The 26,787-nt window shown below is 45.5% G+C and overlaps 1 protein-coding gene across 1 annotated transcript in view; it reads left to right on the top strand.

Annotated features, from left to right (window-relative positions):
• MCMDC2 (minichromosome maintenance domain containing 2) overlaps positions 1–6,544 on the top strand; it is a 78,913-nt gene extending 72,369 nt beyond the window's left edge. Inside the window, exons 12-13 of the mRNA XM_073676739.1 lie at positions 3,213–3,352; positions 6,427–6,544. Coding sequence (XP_073532840.1) covers positions 3,213–3,352; positions 6,427–6,544 — 258 coding nt within the window. The remainder of the gene's footprint in view (positions 1–3,212; positions 3,353–6,426) is intronic.
• Positions 6,545–26,787: the final 20,243 nt, after the last annotated feature.

Raw genomic sequence — 26,787 nt, forward strand, 5'->3', positions numbered from 1 at the left:
GGCCTAGTAGACCACTGGACAGCCACTGGGGGTAGAAACTCACGGGCGACATCCGCGAGCGAGCGACTCTCGCCTGCAGCTCCTGGGGTACTCAGCTCCAACATTTCTTCTCCACTATGCACTCCGGACAGGTCGTCCGAGCCTCCGTCTGCCATTCTTCCGGACCGTTCACCGCAGGGCCTCCTTTTCCCCACGTGCCGGACAGAAAATGGCGCCGGTCGCTTACTGGTGACTCGCGTCCTGCGCGTCCAACTCCGCCTCTTCCTGGGCCGGCCTTCTGACGCGACTGCCGCGTCACTCGTCACTCTCGGCCGCTCCGCCCTCAGCCGCGCCCTCTTTCTGTGCGCGCTGGTACTCACGGGGCTGGACTTCACTTTGTCACGCCCTCTTCCTCGCTGGACGTCCCCTCCCGGGACGCATCCCCACTGCCGGGCCCATCCTTCTCCGGACCGGAACTGGTAGGGGCTGAACATCTTTTCGCGCTCTCTGGCGCCGTCCACTCCCACGATAGGCGGTTCTTCTCCCAGACCTTACCGCCATTGTTACCATCTTGGAATCCATGCTTCGGGCCGCCATCTTGGGCCGCATGCCTTCCAACACTTTCTCCTCAGTGTTCTGCGTCGGCTCTTCCCCGCTTTCTTCATGCGAGGAGCTCGCATCCTGCCGACTACGCCAAATGTAAGGTGCCCCAGTGAGGTAGTCGTGGCCGAGCTGTAGCCCCCTCTCGCTATGGCACCCTACAGACAATACGTGTCCTCCCTCTGAAGTGTGGCTGTGCATGTGGTGCTCTTCACTTACTTCAAGCCATCCGATCGCGGCTGTCTCCAGGCATTTTTCTTCTGGGACCAGGTCAGCAATAATTTCAGAGGACACGAGGTTCTTAACCAGAAATTGGACTTTACTTGGGGAAGAGGAATATGTACAATATTTACAGGCAGATATAATGGATAAGCCCGACAGGTTATCATCTCTCTCACAGGTGCTTGTAACTCCTTCAGCCCTGGTTCCCTCTTTAAGCGAAGCATCTCTGTGACCCTAATCTCTGGCCCCAAGAGACTCTTCTGTACTGACAGTGACCTGGATCTGATATCTCTCCCCCACATCTTAGCCTGGAATCCTATTGATCTTCCTCTGCTTCCTGCAGACTAGAAGTGCCCCGTGTCCTCACTACGTTTGATGAGTTTCTCCGTCAGGCCAACAGGACTCGTGCTCTTGTGTGGGGAGACTTGCACACTGGGATCCCACTGTCTGAGGGTACGGAGCTCCCGCCTACCCTAGCAGCCACTATAGTCAGGCTGTCTGAACAATTTGCTGTCCCAACTCGTACTGAAGAATCACTTCCTGATTCTGGAAACTAAACAGAGACTTTCCTAAAGTGCCCACCCTCAGTGAGCTGTCATCACACAGCATTAACTAGTCCCCTGTCTGTAACACTGCTAGCAGACTCAACCTGACATCTGCGCCCAGGACAGTGGCATCTTGTGGCTGTTTACAGGTACTGCAGCCCACAATAAATTATGCCAGAAACAGGCTCTATATCACTCAAGGCTTGATCTGGGCACTAAGTTCCCCCCTCTACTCTACTAACTGGACCACTAAAGCTAACCCCCTTAGCTTGGTCTACCACAGTTGGGAAGGTCTGACTTCAGGAACACTTCCTTTAACTATCTCAGTACCAAGGGAAGGCTACGCCCTTCCCCACTATTACATAGCCATGCCAGGTCACAAAAGAAAATGGGGAGGTGGGAGACCCTGATTTACAGGAACCAAACCAAATGGCTACTACTTGACAATGCTGACAAACGTAACCCCCCAGGAGCGCAGTTGGAGCAGCAGGCTAGAGAGCTCTGCGCTACAGAGAACTAACATGGAACCAGAGGGAGAGCGGAATTATACTGTCTAAGCCATGTTGTCTACATTAAATTTAACAAGATCCAGGTACTAAGAAAAAATTATTCCTCTCTGCTTCCTGCCCTGATAGGAACAGGAAAACAGTGGTGTAGAAGAGGATGGGCTTTTATCCTGTTTATACTTCCTGTTCCTACTAGAAAGAGGGGGCAATCTCACACGGTGGTTTCATAGTAGCGTAATATAAAAATGTCTGATACTTGAAGGAGTATTCTGAGGAGGTAAAAATGCATTTCAAAGCATATTCTTTCTAAATCTATAAAAGGCTCATATTCTTCTTCCTATGATATTGCTACTACTCACTCCTGCCGCTCTCCTTCCCTCAGGGGTTGGGGATTTCTTGTTGCTCCTTATGCAAGCTTGACCATGCCTTCTCTCTGTAGTGACAGATCAGGGGATGTAGCTTGCATCTTGCCCATTATTCAAGCCAGCCTCCTGACCAAGACTTATCATAGGCTTTGGGCAGGTTTGATGTGCCCCCCCCTCCACCCGCTGTGCTACACTGCAATGGCTCTCTCCTTACCTCTCCAGCTTTCACTCCACGCTCCTTGACAGGTCATATACAAGCTATGGAAATGCAGAACCAGCCATGTCACTGCACATTATACACATTCATGGCTTGTTCTTCCCTCCTTCACAGCTCGTATATATAACATATAAGCATGGCCATTGACGGACACAGACGGAAGAGGGCTCCTGTGCAAGAACTCTATATGGGCCTCCTTTGCAGTCCAATAGCTCGACATAATGCACAATTCTACCTGCCTTGGAGGTAGAAAAGGGCTCCTTTACCTCTTGGGCCCCTGTGCGGCTGCACACGTTGCACCGATGATGCGTCTGCCCCTGAGCAAGACTGTATAGAACAGCGGTAATAGTGAGGGGGGAAATCAAACATACACACAGCCTGTGATGAGCTTTGGTCAGGGATATGGCTTGCCCAAGGAGCAAGATGCAAGCTACGTTCTTTTATCTGTTACAGCAGATAGAAGTCTTAGGTATGGGAGATGGCTTGCATAAGTAGCGGACAGCTAGCCAGGCATCCTGATCTCTGCTATAGTATGCCAGAAGATAAGGGGGATCACTCAAGAGTTGCAACCTTGCTGTGATGTGAGATCACAGTGAGTACTAGTAAAATCAGATGAGCCTTTAGTTTTAAACAGAATGTGGTTTGAAGTACATTTTGATCTACTCAGAGTACCCCTTTAATAATCAACTTATTAGAAGTAATGGCATACCTAAGATTTAAAAAAACAAAACCTCCACAATGATTTCAAAATGTAACTCCCTTTTCTTTACCCGTATAGCTTATTGCATATGCAAAAAATTTAGATGTGACATTTAGCACCAAAGCTGAAAAATTGCTTCATAGCTATTATTTGGCAAGTCGGAGAGTCAGAACAGACTCAAGCGGATCCAAAATATCAACATCAGCTCTGAGACATCTGTAAGTCTTCATAAGGTATATATATATATATATATTACAGCCAACTACACATACATTGTGTTTTGATATGGTGAGCTTTCTCTGTTGAAATACTGCTGCTACTGTAAGATGCAGAGGATTTTCACACTCAAACCTACAAAGATCCCCTGTATATACAGTGGGTATGGAAAGTATTCAGACCCCTTTAGATTTTTCACTTTTTCATTGCAGCCATTTAGTAAATTCTAAAAAGTTCATTTTTATTCTCATTAAAATACACTCTGCACCCAATCTTGACTAAAAAAAAAACAGAAATGTAGAAATTTTTGCAAATTTACTAAAAAATAAGAACTGAAATATCACATGGTCATAAGTATTCAGACCCTTTGCTCAGACACTCATATTTAAGTTACATGCTGTCCATTTCTTTGTGATCCGCCTTCAGATGGTTCTACTCATTCATTGGAGTCCAGCTGTGCTTAATTAAACTGATAGCACTTGATTTGGAAAGGCACACACCTGTCTATATAAGACCTCACAGCTCACAGTGCATGTCAGACCAAATGAGAATCATGAGCTCAAAGGAACTGCCCAAGGAGCTCAGAGACAGAATTGTGGCAAGGCACAGATCTGGCCAAGGTTACAAAAGAATTTCTACAGTATTCAAGGTTCCTAATGGCACAGTGGCCTCCATAATCCTTAAATGGAAGAAGTTTGGGACCACCAGAAGTCTTCTTAGACCTGGCCGTCCAGCCAAACTGAGCAATCGTGGAAGAAGAGCCTTGGTGAGAGAGGTAAAGAAGAACCCCAAGATCACTGTGGCTGAGCTCTAGAGACGCAGTAGGGAGATGGGAGAAAGTTCCACAAAGTTAACTATCACTGCAGCCCTCCACCAGTCGGGCCTTTATGGCAGACTGGCCCGACGGAAGACTCTCCTCAGTGCAAGACTTATGAAAGCCTGCATATAGAGTTTGCTTAAAAACACATGAAGAACTCCCAGTCTATGAGAAATAAGAATCTCTGGTCTGATGAGACGAATATAGAACTTTTTGGTGATAATTCTAAGCGGTATGTGTGGAGAAAACCAGGCACTGCTCATCACCTGCCCAATACAATCCCAACAGTGAGACATGGTGGTGGCAGCATCATGCTATGGGGGTGTTTTTCAGCTGCAGGGACAGGACGACTGGTTGCAATTGAAGGAAACTTGAATGTGGCCAAGTACAGAGATATCCTGGATGAAAACCTCTTCCAGAGTGCTCTGGACCTCAGACTTGGCCGAAGGTTCACCTTCCAACAAGACAATGACCCTAAGCACACAGCTAAAATAACAAAGGAGTGGCTTCAGAACAAATCTGTGACCATTTTTGACTGGCCCAGCCAGAGCCCTGACCTAAACCCAATTGGGTATCTCTGGAGAGACCTGAAAATGGCTGTCCACCAACATTCACCATCCACCTAACGGAACTGGAAAGGATCTGCAAGGAAGAATGGCAGAGGATCCCCAAATCCAGGTGTGAAAAACTTGTTGCATCATTCCCAAGAAGACTCATGGCTGTACTAGCTCAAAAGGGGGCTTCTACTCAATACTGAGCAAAGGGTCTGAATACTTATGACCATGTGATATTTCAGTTTTTATTTTTTAATAAATTTGCAAAAGTTTCTACATTTCTGTTTTTTTTTTTCAGTCAAGATGGGGTGCAGAGTGTACTTTAATAAAAAAAAATGAACTTTTTAGAATTTACCAACTGGCTGCAATGAAACAAAGAGTGAAATCTTTAAAGGGGTCTGAATATTTTCCGTACCCACTGTATACCCTATGGGAGCCAACCCAAATGTCCAGAAAACTCCTTAGTTGCAAAAAGAAGAAAAATATAAAACAATAAAAAAAAACTGGGATATCTATCTGATATATTGGGCATATGAGTATGATAAAGTCAAGGTACTATGAAAAAATGAAGTCACTATGCATTACATGATCATTTGAAGTATAATCGTGGTTTTAATATTATTTTATAAATCAATAGTCCATGTGAAGGTAAGAAACTTTGTAATATATCTTATCAGAGAAATCTGTTCCTTTCTCTGCCAAGACTGATCGGTCATTTTCATTTTCAAAGGTCTGAATTCAGGAGTAAAATCTGTATTCAGTGAAGACAGGTTGTTACATTACTGAAACAGGAGACAAGTTGTTTTTTTTCATAATATTTATTGCCTGTAACTCCTCCCTTCTCCTCTCTACATAGATGGCAGTTACTAATGATAAGATTCTATCTCCGTAATGTAACAGTCTCTCTTCACCAAATACAGATTTTACAAGAGAATTGATAATTTGGAGAAAGAAGCGCATTTCTCTGGTTAACATATATATTACAAAACTTCTTATTTTTACATGTACTATTAACATGACTGTTTCTAAATGGTGGGTATGTAATGTTACTTTTCCCTTGCAGTAGGCTACGCAGGGTGATAGTAGCTGATGTAGGCATCCCCATTAGACCATATCTTACTTTATATTCACACAGCAGATTTTTCTGTAAAAATTAGACTATTCCTACATCAGAATAGGACATGTTAACGGGTCTGTCTAATACTCGGAGAATCCCTTCCTAAATACTACATTCGCTAATGTAGTATTTACCAGCGCAGTTCCAGTGATGTTGACGCCGGGTCTCTTATGGCTCATAGGACATTGTTGTGCCACATGAGCCCCGCAGCCAATAAGAGGCCACTATTCGGCTGCTGTGCTCTCACATTTTTTCGGACGAATCTAGGACGTCCACAGGAGATGTGACTGCTGATCCTGAGACCGCCCACTCACCGCTCAGGAGACAGAAGCGCACACAAATGGGAGTGATCAGATGGAGTAGAAGTCCTGTGACATTCTGCTGCATCCGCATTCCGCTGTGCGCGAGCACAGGTAGAAGCTGTGCCCTCCTGTCTCCTGAGCAGAGCACTTCCATTAACCAATTGGCAGGAGTCACTGGACTCCGAACCCCACCACTCTGCTCAGAATTAAAACATATAAGAAAAAGATCTCCAAAAAGTATAGTTGCTCTTTAAGCTGTTTATTTATTACAGTTTATTCATCCCAGGTCTTCAATATCAGAAGCACATGCAAAGTTAAGTTTGCGAAGAAAGGTGACAGAGGAAGATGCTTTGATAGCCATCTTATTATTTGAAGCCTCTCTTACTATGAAACATGGTAATTAAACTTGTGTGTATTCATTGTCATTAAAGGAAAGAAAGGAGACGAGTGCATATAAGGTGACCCTGAGTAATACAGGAAAACATATCTTTATAGCGTGTTAGCCAGTAGATGGGAAAATATTAAATTTGAGAGTCCTCAGTGGTTGTTACCTTATAAACCCTTCACTCCCCCGCCTGTTTTCACCTTCTTAACAAGGCCAATTTTTTCAATTCTGACTGCATAACTTTGAGGTTATAGGGCTGGAACGCTTCAATATATCCCAGGGATTCTGAGATTGTTTTTTTTGTAACATGTTGTACTTCTAGGAAGTGGTACATTTTGGTTGATATGATTTGTGTTTATTTATGTAAATATAAAAAATGTGAACATTTTACAATTTTCAAATTTTCACATCAGCATAATTTTTTAACCACTTCGCACACGAGCCTGTTTTTGCCTTCGTGACTGGGCCAATTTTTTCAATTCTGACCACTGTCACTTTGAGGTAATTACTCTGGAACGCTTCAACGGATTCCCCTGATTCTGAGACTGTTTTTTCGTGACATATTGTGCTTCATGATAGTGGTAAAATTTCTTCGATATCACTTGCGTTAATTTGTGAAAAAATCGGAAATTTGGTGAAAATTTTGCAAGTTTCAAACTTTGAATTTTCATGCCCTTTAATCAGAGAGATATGTCACACAAAATAGTTAATAAATAACATTTCCCACATGTCTACTTCACATCAGCACAATTTTGGAACCAAATTTTTTTGTTAGGAAGCTATAAGGGTTAAAAATTGACCAGCGATTTCTCATTTTTACAACAAAATTTACAAAAACATTTTTTTAGGGACCACATCTCATTTGAAGTGACTTTGAGGGGCCTTTATGACAGAAAATACCCAAAAGTGATACCATTCTAAAAACTGCACCCCTCAAGGTGCTCAAAACCACATTCAAGAAGTTTATTAACCCTTCAGGTGCTTCACAGGAATTTTTGGAATGTGGAAGAAAACAATGAACATTTAACTTTTTTTCACAAAACTGCTACTTTAGCCTAAAATTTTTAATTTTCACAAGGGCAGTCAGAAAAAATGGACCCCAAAATGTGTTGAGCAATTTCTCCTGAGCACGCTGATACCCCATATGTGGTGCAAAACCACTGTTTGGGCGCACGGCATGGCTCGGAAGGTAAGGAGCGCCATTTGACTTTTGGAATGGAAATTTGACTGGAATGGATAGCGGACGCCATGTTGCATTTGGAGAGCCCCTGAGGTGCCTAAACAGAGGAAACCCACAACAAGTGACCGAATTTTACAATCTACTCCTCTGTATAAATTAATCTAGTGGTGGGAAAATAAGTAGATAGGTAAATGGTCACTAAACCCATAGATGAATTCCCACAGAGGTGTCATTTCCATAATGGGGTCACTTCAGGGGGGATTATGCTGTTCTGGCACTTTTCAGAGGCGCTAAGTACCAGAACTAAAGAATCCCCCCTGAAGTGACCCCATTTTGGAAATGACACCCCTCTGGGAATTCATCTATGGGTTTAGTGACCATTTTAACTCAATGGAAGGTTTAGATTCTGGAGAACCCCCCCCTGGAAATTAAGTGAGCTCTACTCGAATGTGTCATTCACTAAATGAACCAAATGTTTGAATGACAAATTGGGATACATTTTTACAGTTTAAAAACATGGTTCTGTGTGGAAGATTTTAAAGCAGTCAGTGACGCATAAGGCTGGCAATGATGGGCATTGAGGGCAATAGTAGCGGGTATCACGCCTCATTCCTCTCTTAGTACATACACGACATCTTTTCTGGGGGTTCCTTCTTGTTTCCGTTGCTGGAATAAGTGCAATAAAATGTCGCTCAGTGAGTCTTTTCACATCCTCAGATTCTAATGGATGAGCGGGGATAACACTTTGAAAGGCAAGATTTTCAATTACCTTTTCTTGATAATCAAGAAAAGGATCTGAATTTCCTGCTTTTTTGTACAACACAAAAGAATTGTATGTGGCCACCTGAAACAAATAAATAACCAACTTTTTATACCAGGTATAGGATTTTCTTGATACCTGGTATGGCTGTAGAACCTGGTCTGCAAGGTCCACACCCCCCATGTGTTTGTTGTAGTCAATGACTGACACAGGTTTTTGCTTCGGAGTGGTGGATCCTAGTTCTACAGTGGCCCTTGTGGCATCTGTGTGGATCGAGCTGAGGACAAAAATATCCCTCTTATCCCTATATTTCAGGGCAAGCAGCTCTCCGTTGCGTACAGCCCCTGACTGCCCCTTTTGAAACTTTTGGTTGACCAATGGTTGTGGAAACCCCTGACTGTTTTTACGGATGGTCCCACAAGCCCCGATGTTGTGTTCAACCAGACTTTTAAATAGGGGTATGCTGGTGTAATAATTGTCCACATATAGATTGTAGCCTTTTTGAAAAAATGGACTTATCAGCTCCCAAACAATTTTTCCAGATGTCCCCAGATAAGTAGGGCATCCTGGTGGGTTTAGTTGGCTATCTTTCCCCTCATATATGCGAAAAGCGGATGTATATCCGGTTGAACTTTCGCACATTTTATAGAGCTTTATTCCAAACCTTGCCCTTTTAGATGGGATAAATTGCTTGAGGTGCAGTCTTCCTTTGAATTTTACAAGGGACTCATCTATAGAAATATTTTGTGTTGGGGTGTAGAGGCTTAAGAATTTTTCTGACAAATTTTCAATGATGGGTCTAATTTTATATAACCTGTCATGTTCTGGGGCATTTCTGGGCAGGCATTGACTATTGTCGTTAAAATGCCAAAACCGCATGAGCATTTCATAACAGGTCCTAGGCAGAACGACTGAAAACATAGGGGTGGCTTGAACAGGGTGGTTGGACCAGTAGGATCAAATGCTCGGTTTTTTAACAAGCCCCATGGCAAATGTAAGTCCTAAATTTTTTTTTATTTCCGGGACATTAGTTGGTGTCCATAAATTTGCCCTAGCATAGTAACATCGGGGATTCTGGCTTATGAATTGGGATGCATATAAATTTGTTTGCACGACAATATGCTCTAGCAAGCTGTCTGTAAAAAACAAATTAAAAAAATGAATTGGTCCAAAATCTTCCACCTCCACATTTATACCAGGAATGGCGTTGAATTCAGGGCTGAATGGAGCTGCCGAATCCGAAGCCTCCCATCTGGGAAATGCTAGATCATGTGGCAAAGCCCCTTGTACACTGGCGTGCCCCAATTCTCTAGTAGCAGGGACAGCGCTTGTACTGGGCAGTGTTCCCTGATTTGGAGACGTTTCTCCAGTAGCGCTATTTGCCCCTATTGCTGTACTGGTCCTTGGGCTTGAGGATGGAACTGAATCACTGCTCATTTCTGAGCTCTGTGTCGCCGCTACTAAAGCCCTCAAAATCCATATCTACATCTGAGATTGCACTGTCATCAGTGTCACAACATAGCAGGGCATACACCTCTTCTGCGGTATAAGTCTGACGGGCCATTTTATTTTTATATTTTTTGACTGGACTGAACGGACCGGACTGAAAGGACGGGACCGGACTGGACTGACCGGACTGGACTGACCGGACTGGACTGGACTGACCGGACTGACCGGACTGGACTGACCAGACTGGACTGACCAGACTGGACTGACCAGACTGGACTGACAGGACTGACTGATCTGACAGGACTGACTAATCCTAACCTTACTTTCTTTTTTGATTTTTATTTTTCACTTTCACAGTGGCAAGGCTGACAGCTCTTTTCACAGTGTTTCCCCTCTGCTCTCTCACTGAGATCGGAGGAGAAACAATGTATTTATCAGGCAGATCGCCCGGGAAAGTTTGTTGCTAAAACAAACTTCCCTGGTGATCTCTCTGATTGGCTGGTGTGACGCTGACATCATCGAGACCTGAGCCAATCAGGTCTCGATGATGTCAGAGGTCACAGCACTGGGATCCCCGCCGCTGGTAAGGTATGTGGGGGGTCCCGATCGACGACCACCGGCTGTCACTATCTTTTAAATGCTGCGATCGCTATGGATCGCGGCATCTAGAAGATAGGAACAGGTTAACATCATGGGGACCTGATCCAATCAGGTCCCCATGATGCCACATGTCGGCGCTATCGCTCTGAACCGGTACCGCAGCGCTAGCAGGACCCTGGGGGTCCTGAGCGCAGCAGGACCACCCACCGTTTTTAAACGTCGGCGCTGCACAGAGCCCAGGCAGCGCCGACGTTTATGTACAGTGGGCGGTCGGGAGCCGGTTAAACATTTTTTTTTGTTAGGAGGGTTAAAAGTTTATCAGCAATTTCAAATTTTTCCAACAAAATTCACAAATCCAATTTTTTTTAAAGACCGCATCCCATTTGAAGTGACTGAGGGACCTATATGAAAGAAAATACCCAAAAGAGACCATTTTAAAACTACACCCCTCAAAGTGCTCAAAACGACATTTAAGAAGTTTATTAACCCTTTAAGGGTGGTACAGGAATTTTACCCTTTCGCACTAGAGCCTGTTTTCGCCTTTATTACCAGGCAAATTTTTACAATTCTGACCAGTGTCACTTTATGAGGTAATAACTCTGGAACGCTTCAACGTAACCCAGTAGTTCTGAGATTATTTTTTCCTGACATATTCTACTTCATGATAGTAAAATTTGATCAATATGACTTTTAATCTTTACGTCCTTAAACTAGAAAGTTATGTCACACAAAATAGTTAATAAATAACATTTCCCACATGTCTACTTTACATCAGCACAATTTTTGAAACCTATTTTTTTTTCTTAGGAACTTATAAGGGTTAAAAGTTGATCAGCAATTTCTCATTTATACAACAACTATTTTTTCAGGGACCACATCACAGTTGAAGTGACTTTGAGGGGCTTATATGAAAAAAAAATACCAAAAAGTGACACCATTCTAAAACCTGCACCCCCCAAAACTGCTCAAAACCACATCCAAGAAGTTTATTAACCCTTCAGGTGCTTCACAGAAACTAAAGCAATGTGGAAAGGGAAAAAAATTAAAGCTTTACCTTTTCCCACAAAAATGTTACTTTAGCCCCAAATTTTGCATTTTCACAAGGGTAACAGAAGAAAATACGCAATAAAATTTGTTGTGCAATTTCTCTTGAGTACGCAGATACCCCATATGTGGTGGAAAACTACTGTTACAATTTGTAATGCAATTTTTTCTGAATACACCAATACTCCATAAATGGTGGAAAACTACTGTTTGGGCACATGGCAGGGCTCAGAAGGAAAGGAGTGCTATTTTGGCTGGAATAGGTTGCGGACACGATGTCACATTTGAAGAGCCCCTGAAGTGCCAAAACAGCAGAAACCCCCACATGTGACCCCATTTTGGAAACTACACCTTTCAAGGAATTAATCTAGGTGGGTAGTAAGTACAATTTATTACGCAATTTCTCTTGAGTCAATACCCCATAAGTGGTCGAAAATTGCTTTTAAGGCACAGTGTAAAACTCAGAAGGGAAGGAGCGCCATATTATAGTTCAGATTTTGCTGTTATAGTTTTCGGGTGCCATCACCCACTGGTAGAGCCCCTGGAGTGCCAGAACAGCAGAACCCTCCATAAATTACCCCATTTTACAAACCACACCTCTTAATGAATTCATCTAAGGGTGCAGTGACCATATTGACACCACGGGTGTGTCACAGAATTTTATACCATTGGGGGGGTGAAAAAAAAATAATTACATTTTTACCACACAAAAAAAGTGTTTTAGCCCAAGATTTGACATTTCCCAAGGGGAAATGGGTAAAAATGCCACCAAAATGTGTCACACAATTTCTACTGAATGTGGCAATACCCCATATGTGTATGTCTAGTACTGCTTAGCCACACAGAGACTTGAGAAGGACGGAGCGCTATTTGACTCTTGGAGAACAAATTATTGTAGAATAGTTTGCAGATTGAATATACAGAGCCCTTAAGTGCCAGAAGAGCAGAATCCTCCCTAAAGTGACTCCATTTTGGAAATTACACCCCTTTGGGAATTTATCTACTCGTGTAGTGAAGATTTTGACTCCCATGTGTGTTCTCCAGAAAAAAGCAGTGGATGTTGTGGAGTGAAAATTGCAAATCTTCCAGTGTAGTGCCCAATACATTGTAGTGCCCATACATTGTACTCAGCTCGTGCTTCTGAAGACACGCACCTGTAAATTAAGCGGACTCTCATTGCTACAGAAATGCCAAACATGTGGACACTAAATGTGGTTTAGGCACACTGGAGCTCAGAAAGGAGGGGGGCATTTGGATTTGGGGGTGCAGAGTTCGTTGGATTTCTTTTTGGGGACGAGGAGTCATAGCGCTTTTCCAGAGCCTTTGTGCTACCAGTAACGTGAAAGCCCCCTATATTTCCATTGACAGATGAAGGACCTGAGTCGGGACTTGCTTTTTTTGTGGATTGAGTTGAAGCATTTATTTTACATAACATTTTGGATCACATTTATCCTGCGCTCTATGCTGAGCACTTACATCAGGGTTTCTATCTAAATATCCTAATGACGTGATTCAGATGAAACCCCAGAATGATCCATTCACTATATTGAGGCAGCAGAGTTACTCTGGACTCCATCTGGCCTCTGTTCAGCGTTGTCCTCTTCGGAAGTGCACAAAACAGTGTGGTTGACTGCTTTTTTTATGCATGCCTAAAAAGACGGACACCTCTGGATCATAGGCCAGACAGTGTCCACAGTGCCTCCATCTGCCTCATTATAGGGAATCTTCTACTGGGGCTTTCGTCTGAATCTCGTACTACAGAGATTTACACGGAAATGTGCGCCAAGCCTTATTGCGATCTTTGGGAGGCAGAATGAACAAATCAACAGGTAAAGCATTGGTTTCATTTATTTTTTATGCCGTTCCTCGTGCGGTATAAGTGATTTGACTGCTTTATTCTTCGGGTCGATTACCGATTTTATATTGGGTTTTTATGTTGTTGGCTGCAGTCACACACTAAAAAGACACTTTTTAAAAAAAAAAAAAAAAGTTTTTGCATCGCCATATTTAAAGAGCTATAATTTTTCCATATTGCTACAGACAGTCATGTGACGGCTTGTGTTTTTGCGGGACAAGTTGATGTTTGTATTGGTGCCATTTTTGGGCACATTATGCTTTTTGATCACTTTCTATTCCGATTTTTAAGAGGCAAAATGAATAAGAACCAGCAATTCAGGATTTGTTTTTTGAGGATTTTTTTTATGCTGTTCCACGTGTGGTAAAATTGATAAGGCAGCTTTATTATTTGGGTCAGTACGATTAGAGCAAGACCACATTTATATCGTTTTTTAAGTTTTGCTGCCTTTACACAATAAAAACTAATTTTTAGAAAAAAGATTTGTTTTTTGCATTGCTTTATTCTGAGAGCTATAACTTAATTTGACGGAGCTGAATGGTGGCTTGTTTTTTGTGGGACAAGATTTTTTGTGGGACACAAGTAATGCAATGTATGAGAACTGTCGGTTTTACTGTTAGCCAGAAGCTGAGTCTAAGTCTGACAGGCTACCATACCTGGCAGACCCGGAGGTCACCATGTGACCTCCGTCTGCCATGACAAAGCTCGGCTCCCCCATGATCACGTCACAGGGGGCGCCGGAATGGTAAGAATAGTGCTTTCCCTTTCACGTTCTTCTAAATGCTGTGGCATCTAGAAGATAAAGGGCTAACATCATGGGGACCTGATCCAATGAGGTCCTCCTAATGATGTCACCTGTCAGAACTATTGCTCTGCATCACAATTGCAGCTCTTGCAGGACCCTGGGGCTCCTGAGTGCTGCGAGACCGCCGACCGTTGATAAATGTCAGTGCTGCCCAAAGCCCAGCAAGCGCCGACGTTTATCTACAGTGTTCGGGCAGGAAGCGGTTAAAGCAATGTGGAACGAAAAATTAACTTTTTCCTACACAAACATTGCTTTAGCCCAAAATTTAGCACTTTTAAAACAGTAACAAAAGAAAATGGACTGTACAATTTGTTGTGCAGTTTCTCCTGCGTACACAGGTACCCCATAGATGTGATGGAAAAGCGCACAATTGGCTGGAATAGATTGTTAAGACCCGGACCTTCAGGAGGGGAATACATGGCATTATTATTAGTGTTGAGTGAGCATGCTCGACACTGCTCGGTACTCGCCCGAGCATCTCACTACTCGGGATGTTCGGCGAGCACCGAGCATTTCCGGGTTACTCAGGCGGGAGCTCGGGTCTCCGCCCTGCATGTTTGGCGCTCTTTACAGAGCCAATGAACATGCAGGGATTGCCAGCCAGTCACTGTAATGCCGCAGCCATGTTGGTTGTGGGCATTACAGTGATTGGCTGGCCGCACAGCATCACCTCGAGTATTTAAAACCGGGCGCCGGCATCTTGGAAACAGTCGCTCCGGATCAGACGGTGTAGGGAGAGTGCTGCTGAGTTAGGGAGAGGTTTATACTGCGAAATAGGTAGTGTAGGGTCTCTAAAGCCTGCAAAATCTAACAAACAGTCCTTCTCAGGACTAATATCCATCCCAGATATCAGGCAGGCAGGCTGTATAGGAGACACAGTGGTTATACCAACAAACACTGCATTACAGTCCTGTGTGCTTCTTTTCAAATTGCTAGACTTAGCCCCAGGTCTCAGGGGCCAGGAAAAATCCTTTCTTTTTCATCTAAATCCTCTTTTTTTTTTTTTTTTTCCTCAGTCAGACTGTACAAATACCTGTCTTATTAACCTTTTGGTATCCGCCCCCCTAAAAAAAATTCTGTGTCTGTGAGTGTTCAGACACAAATATATCTGTTTAAAAGAGTCTGGTGTAGGCCAGATAACTAGAACTGTGTTTTTTCTCTTCCACGGTTCAAATCTCCTTTATATTACCCTTTTGCCATTGATAGTGCGAGTGTGAGCTATTTTACTTCATTTACAATGGGCAAGGTGCGTGGCAAGGGACGTGGAACTGGACGTTCTGGTGATGGTGCGTGCAGAGGACGGGGCCATGGCTAAGGTGAAAATGTGCCACAACCAACAGCCACATCTTATCGCTCCCAGTTCTTGACCGAATTAATAGGGAAGCACACAACAGCACCACTGATCAGTGTGAACAGGTTATTAATTGTATAGCAGATAATACTTCCAGTCACTTGGGCACCACCACCTCCGGTCTGTCTTCCACACGGTCAAGTGTTAGTAGCCGTGAGTCTCGACTGCATACTCCTCCTCACCCTGATGCTCCTCCCTCCCACCATGCCGAGTGTCGTCAGACAGCAACTGATCCCACAGTTGGACACTCTGAAGAGCTGTTCACTGGTCCATTTCCATATTTGGGCCTCTCGCCTGTTCCGCTTGAAGTGGTGGAAGAGGAGATCTCATGTAGCGATGGCCAAATATTTGAACAGCCACGGCCACAGGAAGGCGACGCTGGCAATTTGTCACAAGAGGTGGACGATGATGAGACACAATTGCCACGAAGTGAGGAGGAGGACCGTGGTGCAGAAGTAGAAGAGGAGGAGGTGGTGAATGATCTAGTAACTGACCCAACGTGGCAGGAGGACACGCAGCGCGAGGCCAGCAGCACACAGGTGGAGGGAGGCAGAGTACCCCAACAGGCAGGAAGAAGCAGTGTGGTGGCCGCAGACAGAAGGCGTGCAACCATTCCCCGTAACACCAACACAACGGACGTTGCCAGTACAACCGGTAGGTCTTCCAGAGTCTGGAATTTTTTTAAAGACTCTGCTGATAACCCCAAAAAGGCCATTTGTACCACCTGCCAGGTCAACATCAGCAGGGGTGAAAAAACTACAAGCCTGACCACCACCAGCATGATCAGGCACATGTCAGCAAAGCACCCGACTTTGTGGGGTGAACCCCAGGGTACACAACCAGTGTCAGCGGATTTCACCACTGCTTCTTCCGCTGTTGTGCATGTAAGAGAACCCCCTGTTGTGCGTGCAAGGCAATCCCCTGTCCATACTGCATGCAAAGATGCCCCCTCCTCTCAGTCTTCACTTGTTATGGCAGTTTCTCAAGAAACAGCATGAAAGTCCACATCCCACCGCAGTGTTCAATTGTCCATATCCCAGACCTTTTGAACGAAAGCGCAAATTCGCAGCTAACGCCCCACAGGCCACAGTCCTAAATTCGCACATTTCACGACTGCTTGCGTTGGAAATGCTGCCTTTTAGGCTGGTAGAGACGGAATCCTTCCGCAACCTTATGGCGGTGGCCGTCCCTCGGTACTCATTCCCCAGCCGACACTATTTTGCCCGGTGTGCCATCCCCGCACTAAACAAGCACGTGTCCCAAAACATCTGCCGTGCCCTCAACAACGCAGTTACTGGGAGAGTCCACCTGACAACGGACACGTGGACAAGTGCTTGTGGCCAGGGACAGTACATCTCCCTAACTGCACACTGGGTAAACCTAGTGGAAGCCGGGACACAGTCGGACCTTTGGACGGAACGCATCCTTCCCACACCGAGGATTGCGGGCCCTATGTCAGTCAGTTGCCCCCACAGTGTACAGCTCCTGCGCATCATCATCATCCTCCTCCTCATGTTCAGCCTCCATCTCAGATATCACCACATCAGTTACAAGCTGGAAGCACTGCAGTACTGCCTCAGCCAAGCGGCAACAGGCTGTGCTGAAACTCATAAGCTTAGGTGATACACCTCACACTGCTTGTGAGTTGTGAACAGCTGTGAAAGAGCAGGCAGATCTGCGGCTGAGACCGCTTAACCTACATCCAGGCATGGTCTTGTGTGACAATGGCCGTAACCTGGTGGCGGCTCTGAGGCGAGGCGAGATCACGTACGTACCATGCCTGGCTCATGTGCTTAACCTCGTGGTTCAGTGGTTTCTTAAATCGGACCCCGAGTTGCCATATCTGTTCGTCAAAGTACGCCGCCTGTCAGCTCATTTTCGGAAGTTGACTACAGCTTCTGCCACCCTTGCTGTGTTGCAGCAGCGTTTGCAGCTTCCGGCACACCGACTGGTGTGTGATGTTCCCACACGTTGGAACTCTACCCTCCACATGTTGCAAAGGATTTGTGAGCAGAAGAGAGCAGTTGTGGAGTACCAGCTGCAACAAGGCCGTCGATATTCAGGTCAGACTCCACACATAAGACCTCAGGAGTGGACCTGGATGTTTGACATATGTACCATCCTGACAAACTTTGAGGAGTCCACCAAGATGGTGAGTGGCGATGACGCCATCATTGGCGTCAGCATCCCACATGTCTGTCTTTTGCAACGCTCTCTGCAGAGAATTAAAGAGGAGGCATTGCAGCCAGAGTATGATGAGATGGATCATGCATTGGGGGACAATGAGGGAGAGGAGGAGGAGGAGGAAGAACAGGAGCTGGCATCATGCGCTGTAGACGGTAGTAGCTGTACAACTGTCATACCGTCGGTTCAGCGTGGGTGGCCTGAGGATAGGGGGAGGAGGAGGAGGAGGAGGCGAGCATGGTCAGTCGTCATCTTGGTGAGGACACGGAAGTCTTGCCCGTTACCAGTTTGGCACGCATGGTTGACTTTGTTACGCTGCCTTAACCGTGACCCTCGCGTTGTCAAAATGTTGGGTGACAGTCATTACTGGTTGGTGACACTTTTAGACCCCCGCTATAAGGAGAACTTTCACTCTCTTATTCCTGAGGTGGAGAGGTCTACAAAAATGGGGCAGTACCAGAAGGCCCTTGCTGCAGAACTGTTAAAAAAAATTCCCATCTGAACACGCTAGCGGCAGAGGTCACAGTTCGTTGCCCAACCAAGGCGTACAGGCGAGAGAGACACAACTCCAATCCAGCAGATGCAGGGGAACACTGTCAACATTCTGGGACAGTTTTCTGAGACTCGCCCAGCTTACAGGCACTGAGGCGCGGGGTACTCTCGCAAGGAGTGGAAAGTTTCAAAAGATGGTGAGGGAGTACCTTGCCGACCGTACCAGCGTCCTCCGTGATTCCTCTGTGCCTTTTAATTATTGGGTATCCAAGCTGGACACTTGGAATGAACTCGCTCTGTACGCCTTGGAGGTCCTGCCCTGCCCTGCCGCTAACGTGTTATTGGATCGTGTTTTTAGTGCCGCTGGGGGAATTATAACTGATAAGCGCACTCGCCTGTCAACTGACAATGCTGACAAGCTGACCCTTATTAAAATGAACAAGGGCTGGATTGGGCCAGACTTCTCATCACCACCAAATGACAGCAGAGTAACGTAAAGTCAAATCCACTGTGTTATTTCGGGAGGTGTATTCCCATGCACCGCTAAACACCCACACATGGGTATACGCATCCTCATTTCGGCTGTTTTTTGCTCTTCTCCTTATCCTCAGCCTCCACCACCACTATACCACCAGGGTGACCATGGTCCGTGTTGCCAGCATTGCAAGTTCCTACATCCTAATTTTTGGCAGCTTTTGCTTGGAAAGCATAAGCAAAGACTATGGGAGACCCACTCCCCAATAATGGGAATAATGTTTTTAATATGCTGTACTGCATGGCTCTTGTAAGGGGCATTAAAACCGTCTTGTTAAGCTACTGTGACCTCCACGTTTCTTCCAAGGGGCATTAAAACAGTCTTGTTAAACCGCTCTGAACTCCACGTCACTTGCAAGGGGCATTAAAACCATCTTGCTAAACCACTCTGACCTCCACGTTTCTTCCAAGGGGCATTAAAACCGTCTTGTTAAGCTACTGTGACCTCCACGTCTCTTCCAAGGGGCATTAAAACCATCTTGTTAAACCACACTGACCTCCACGTTTCTTCCAAGGGGCATTAAAACCGTCTTGTTAAGCTACTGTGACCTCCACGTCTCTTCCAAGGGGCATTAAAACCATCTTGTTAAACCACACTGACCTCCACGTTTCTTCCAAGGGGCATTAAAACCATCTTGTTAAGCTACTGTGACCTCCACGTCTCTTCCAAGGGGCATTAAAACCATCTTGTTAAACCACACTGACCTCCACGTTTCTTCCAAGGGGCATTAAAACCGTCTTGTTAAGCTACTGTGACCTCCACGTCTCTTCCAAGGGGCATTAAAACCATCTTGTTAAACCACACTGACCTCCACGTTTCTTCCAAGGGGCATTAAAACCGTCTTGTTAAGCTACTGTGACCTCCACGTCTCTTCCAAGGGGCATTAAAACCATCTTGTTAAACCACACTGACCTCCACGTTTCTTCCAAGGGGCATTAAAACCATCTTGTTAAGCTACTGTGACCTCCACGTCTCTTCCAAGGGGCATTAAAACCATCTTGTTAAACCACTCTGACCTCCACGACTCTTCCAAGGGGCATTAAAACCATCTTGTTAAACCACTCTGAGCTCCACGTCTCTTCCAAGGGGCATTAAAACCATCTTGTTAAACCACTCTGACCTCCACGCCTCTTCCAAGGGGCATTAAAACAGTCTTGTTAAGCTATTGTGAACTCCACGTCTCTTCCAAGGGGCATTAAAACCATCTTGTTAAACCACTCTGAACTCCACGTCTCTTCCAAGGGGCATTAAAACAGTCTTGTTAAACCACTCTGAACTTCACAGCTCTTCCAAGGGGCATTGAAATGTTGTTTTTAATTAACTCTAACTTCCACGACTCTTCCAACGGCATTGCATTTCCTCCTAATTTTAGTCAGCTTTTGCTTTTTAATGCATAGGCGAACACTAAGGGAGACCCACTCCCCAATAATGGGTAGAAGGTTTTTAGTACGCTGTAATCCACGTCTGTTTCAAGGGGCATTGCAGTTCCTCATAATTTTTGGAAAGCCTTCCATTCACTGCTTAGGCCAACAGTGTACAGGAGACCCAGTTGCTATAAATGGAAAAAACGGTTTAGTTAAGGCCCTCTGACCTCCATGTCACTTCCAAGGGGCATTGGAGTGCCTCGAAATTTTTGGTAGGCATTGCACTCACTGTATGCCCTATAACTGTGTATCCGAACCGCTCCTTTTGGTACAGAAACATATCCTACAAGACATGTGTGGTTGACTGGCCTGATATTGATGTGAATGGTCCCTGTTCCTCCTGCTCTTTCTCCTTTGCCACCACCTCATCCATCATTCATCACCTGAAGCTTTGTTTTAACGGGAGTCATAGAACTGGGATAGTAGCAGGAAAACATCCAGCAATCCTCGGAGGATGTAGGATATGCGCCAAAACGCTAACCACCTCAGGCCTAGCCGCTACTACATACATGCGCTTGCATTCCAAGGAACAGAAAGCTAAGGAGATGGATGGCCTCATGATCATGAATAATTTACTCGTTGTGAAGGAGGGCGACCACTGCTGCTGTCTACCTTCTGAACTTTGTGTTGAAGCCTGATTGACCCAGGACCCGCAATCCTCTGTCTGGAGGACGTGTTGCATCCCAGTGTCCAACTGTGTCCCGGCTTCCACAATATTAACCCAGTGTGAAGGCGTCAGTGAGATGGATCATCCCTGGCCACATTCAATTGTCCACGTGTTTGTGGTTAGGCTGTCCTTCCCACCAAATGCACTGGGGAGGGCACAGGTAATGTTTTGGTATGCGCGCTTGTGTATAAGGTGCACCGGTACAAATGGGGGCGGCTGGGGACCGTGTGTGGGCACCCGGCCGCGGGGTGGCTCGGGACCGAGTATGGATACCAGGCCGCCGACGCAGCCATGACGTTGTGGCCAGATTCCGCCTCCACATGCCTAAAAGGCCCAATTTCAAGTGCAAGCAAGCAGTATGGTATTGCAGCCTGGGGGTGGGTGGGTGGGTGGCCGGTTGCATACTTGCGCTTGCATTGCAAGGAATCGGGGAGGTACAATTGAACACTGCCCTGGGACAAGGACTTGCACGGGGATAGTTGCAAGTCTGCATCTTCTGATGCGCCAAGGATCACTTCTGATGGGCACACTTTTAGGCAGTGACCTGGGTGTTAGAGATGCTTCCAGGGGTCTTCCCCATGCTGTTCCCATGTCTTTTCAGCACTGTATGCATGTGTCACACAGCACATGGCCAGATAAGGTTGTAAAATGTTAAAATGACATTTCCCGGTGAATGCATTTGTCATTGTTGAAAGCAATACAAAAGTGCAAAAACGCATAAAAAAATGATACTTGTGAACATAGCCCAAGGTGTGGAGGAGTATTTTTGTTTTTGGTTAATTATTTTACCTTATACACAAGTCTTTACCCTGGAAAGGATGTTCCTTTACATATTTCACAGGAAAGCAGTTTCAGTTTTGTTTTTGAACGTTTTATTGTGAGCCCGTAAAAGTGGCTTAATACCTCTGACCACGTTGTTGACAGCAGTGACCTGGGAGTCAAAAATGCTTCCTGGGGCGATCCCCATGCTGTCCTTATGTCATTTGAGCACTGTCACTATTGTTTTGGGCACTTTTTAGGCTTTCTACAGACTGCCGGGGGTGCCGCCGCCGCCAAAATGCTCAGGTCTCCCATAGACTAACATTGGGCTTGTTGCTCGGGTCAAGCACCCGAGTATCACGGTGAGCTCGGCCCGAGCTTCGAGCACCCAAGCATTTTAGTGCTCGCTCAAGACTAATTATTATGCATTGTTTTCCTCTCCTGAAAGGGTTAAGTGGCTGGAATGGTTTCCCGCCGTGTTTTTCCCGCCATGCTGGGGATTGGTTCAGGTAGCCAACCTGTCAGTGAGGTGTCGCAGGGGGAAGACTACTTTTTCCCTATGCGACAGCTGCTGATAGGGTCCTAATATTTATTATACATTGGTGGTTCAGGGTATTAAAGATGGCAGCGCCTGAGGAGAGTGTCAGTCCTCAGACGCTGCTCATCTACTGCTGCTGCCCTGCCCACCCTCCCTACATATATATTTATATTCGTCACAGCCTTGGGGTTAGTCGTTCAGGAGACTGAATGGACAGCAGGTTGGTAAGGTAAACGGGCTTGAGCTTATGGCTAAGCTGTGGTGTTATTAGAGTTTTATTAAAGTTATGGTTTTTAAGTATAAGAATTTTTAATAAAGGCCGTGGCCATTAATTTTTCCAACCAAATCTGCGTATGTCATGTTTATTGAGTGTGATAAATAATAGATTTTTTGAACGGAAGGTTAATATGCAGTATAATGCCAAGATGCCACTTTACCTTTGCAGAGCCCCTGATGTGCCCAAACAGTGGAACCCCCCCCCCAAGTGAACCCATTTTGAAAACTACACTCCTCAATATGTTACTTCAGGCATAGTATAACAAAATCTGAAGAGATGAGTAGTCTCGAAAACTTGCTATTTTTTACCATCTTTTCACCTAGCCATAAAAAGGTATTAACCACTGCGGACTCTCAAACTTGAAAAATGAGTAGTATGTGAGGAGGTGAGGTGCTGCTCACCTGATGGGAGTTGTGATTGTCGCAACTCCAATAAGAGCCTTTGTTGTAATGAGCCGCTGCAGTCACACCAGCAGGTAGATCGCCTGTAGATCTGTAGCTATTTTGAAAAAGGGTTCTGATCCAACCAGAAATGTGTAAATACAGATACTTGACTCCACCTTAGAGTGTAGAACTCTAATTATCTACAGCAGCACGGTCATCTCCAAAAGGAGCTGTACCCTGGACCTGTCGATACCATCACATCTTTTTTCCTTCTTCTGTAGGAAGTTCGGTGTTTGGCGTGTCCCAGCATTCTCTCTTTCCGGTTGAGCTCACAGATGAGAATAGTTTACAGCAGAGAGATCATTACCTGAGAGAATACCATCAACAACTGAGGCAGTTTATATCCACTTATGGGCCAGCAACATCAGCCACTTTGGCTGAAGATGATGAATGAAGGACTGGCCACAGTTTTACTGTATAAAATGTTTGGTTATCTTATTATAGTACATAACTGTTGATTCTAATTTATTCTTACAGTGCAGACTATACTAATCTGTAATAATAAGTGTTTAATACAAACTGGTTCCAGGTGCTTATTGAGCAGTTCCAATAACTTATCCAACTGGTATTATAGAGAAAGGGTTTAAAATCCTCATCGAATTGTACAAGATGTGTCTCTAGTGCTTTACATTACAATTCTAAGGGAAAAATTTGACTTGTAAGATGCTTAGTCTCCGCTCGCCTGGACACACTTTTTTTTAATTTCAGCAACCTTTATTAGAATGGTATGACCAGTCATCACAACTTGTACTGGCTTATTGAGGTCTAACCACAAGTCTCATACTGATGCACAATTAGACTTTCTCCCTTCACCCATGACAGCACACCTGAGAGAGGATCCACCCTTCAAGGACAGGAAACCATCTGAAATAAAGGGGCGGCACCTCTCCCCCACTTCAGTTGGTTTCCTGTCCTTGATGGGAATCCTCATGAAGTATCAGGCGGCTGTCATGCTGAAGAATCTTACCCAGACCTGTCCTGGCGCTGTAAAGCTGGCTCTTGTCCGTGGCACCGTCCGCAGGTTCCCCGGGGACCTGTTGCACGTGGGAGCGCAGGCAGTGGGGAGGTCCTGGGCTTCTGTACACCACCGCGCCGCCCTCCCCCTGCCACCCTTGTGACCAGAAGTGACCGCGGTCATGTGCCTCGATGACGTCAGGGGCGGCGCCGGAAGAAAGATGGCGGCGCCCTGTATAATGCCGGCCAGCATGGCAAAACACTGGCAGCGGCTGCGGAAACTGTTGCCAGGGGGAGGGGGCTAATCACCGGAAGGATACCTCAGGGACCTGGAGGTGGCTGACCCTGCCCATCTCCCTATATAGAGGAGCACCTGGGGTCAGAACGCTGCTCAAGGTCCCGACATAATGTCTGACATAGAGCAGCAGCAGCTGTCGCCACGGCCACAGTCGCTGTCACCTTCATCACCACCTCCGTCTGCTCGCCGATCTAGAGGGTCCAGCAGAAGGAGCAGCAGTCGTCCCAGTCAGAAGGGTAAAGCTTCTCAGGACTCTACGGTCTCCAGGAGGGATGCATCGCGTATCCTAAAACAGTCTTCACTTCCAGTATCCGCAGTGGCAGGGTGAGTGATCTTCGTGAATGTGCGATATGCACATGCCCACTAGCGATAGCCTGGCAGAAGGAGCTCTGCTCGGACTGCATTCAGAAAACTATTTGTGAGGGTACCCTGGATTTTGCAGCTAGCCTCAGGTCTGTCATCAGATCGGAGGTAGAGGGTTCCCTTAAAACAATTTTGAGGAAAAGAAGAAAAATTATATCTGATCCTTCTTCTGACTGACTCCTCTGTGTTAGCGGATGGACAGTGTCGTAGTAGGTCCTCATCCTCTTCAGACAGTGATAGAGGGGGGAGACCATGCTTCCCTATAGAAGACACAGATAAGTTGGTAAAGGCTGTAAGAACCACTATGGGGGTTAAAGGAAGATAAATCTGTTAAGTCCCTAGAAGACATCATGTTTGCAGGGTTAGAAGAAAAGAAAAAAAGCACCTTCCTGGTGAATGCTAAGGTCCAGGCACTTATCAATAGAGAATGGAGGAAGCCTGAGAAAGTAGGAGCCTTGCTTTCATCCTCAAAGAGGAAGTATCCCTTTGACCTAAAGGACTCTGAAAACTGGGATAAGGTGCCAAAAATTGACTCTGCGGTGTCTAGATCATCAAAAAGATCGGCACTCCCTCTTGAAGACTCAGGGGTACTTAGAGACCCCTTAGACAAGAAGGCAGATACCTTTTTAAAGCATACTTGGGAATCTGCAGCAGGAGGTCTAAAGCCAGCCATTGCAGGAACATGTACCGCTCTTTCCCTTATGATATGGTTACAGCAGTTGGAAGATCAGCTGAAAGATAATTAAAAAAAAAAAAAAAAAAACACCTCAAGGGAAAAAATTCTAGCCAACCTCCCCCTATTACATGGTGCAGCTGCCTTCCTTGCAGATACCTCTGCTGACTCAGACCAGCTGACCTAGCTGCCAGTTTTACTATCAAACGTGGCTAGACGAGCTCTGTGACTCATGGAATGCCCTGGGGACTTACAATCAAAGTCTAGATTGTGTTCTATCCCCTGTGACGGACAATTTCTCTTTGGCAAAAAATTGGACGATGTCCTTGAGAAAGCAAGCGACAAAAAAAGGAAGGTTCCCTGGGTTTTCGGAGGATGCCAGGAAGACCTATTTTCGGAAGAGGAAATTTAGTAGAGGTCGCCCCCCCGGGAGAGAAAAGAACGTGGGATTTCAAGAACAAGAAAGAGTCTGGATATATGTTCGGAGGTCCCTCCGCCGCCTCCAAAAAACCTCCACAATGACGCCAGGCTACAAGTTGGAGGGAGACTTTCTCAATTTGTTCAGGCCTGGGAAAACATTTCCTCCAGTCCCTGGGTCCTCGACATAGTGAGAGATGGACTAAGGATTCAATTCCTTCAGCAGCCACGCCGCTCGTTTGTGATAACTCCTGTAAGAAAATCCCCAGATGAACAACTCACCCTAGAATCAGAGATCTTGAGCCTGTTGCACAAACGAGTGCTATGCAAAGTTCCGGTCAGTCAAAAAGGAAGGGGATTTTATTCCCCTCTCTTTGTAATAAACAAAAACGGATGGTTCATTCAGAACTGTTTTAAATCTAAAAGGCCTCAACCCATTTGTAGACAACCATACATTCAAAATGGAATCTATAAATTCAACAATAAAGCTTCTTTTCACAATTGCTTTATGGCAGTGATAGATCTCAAAGACGCATATTATCATGTCCCAATTCACCCAGATCATCAAAAGTATCTAAGGGTTGCTCTTTACATCCAAGGGAGTTGCAGACACTTCCAGTTCCAAGCTCTTCCCTTCGGGTTGTCGATTGCTCCAAGGTTATTCACCAAGCTGATAGCCGAGGTGACAGCCTTTGTTCGCATTCAAAATACAGTCATAATACCATAGCTCGACGACTTCCTTATAGTGGGGAATTCAGAGAGCCACTGTATTTCACAACTGAATCAAGTCATGGCTGTCTTGCAGAACTTAGGCTGAAAGGTCAATACCCAAAAATCAAGGCTAGAACCCACAAGGGTCCAGGCCTTTCTGGGGTTTACTCTAAACTCCGAGTGCCTACATAAACCACCGGGGGGGGGGGGGGGAGACCTCATTCTCTTCTGGAAGCAGTAGGCAGGCTTTTCAAATAGCAGAGCAAAATCTTCTCTCTCTTACGGCGCTACATATACGAGGCATAGAAAACACGAGAGCAGACTTCCTAAGCCGCAACAAATTGAGACAAGGGGAATGGGCCCTGAATCCCAGAATATTCCATCAGATAGTACAGCTGTGGGGTCTACCAGAGATAGATTTGTTCGCCAACAAAAATAACAGAAAAGTGGAGAAGTTCTGCTCACTAGACCCAAGGGGAAACC

This window comes from Phyllobates terribilis, unplaced genomic scaffold (genome assembly GCF_046119375.1).
Source record: "Phyllobates terribilis strain yellow unplaced genomic scaffold, ASM4611937v1 Scaffold_4__5_contigs__length_816908805, whole genome shotgun sequence".
NCBI classification, from domain to species: Eukaryota; Metazoa; Chordata; class Amphibia; order Anura; family Dendrobatidae; genus Phyllobates; species Phyllobates terribilis.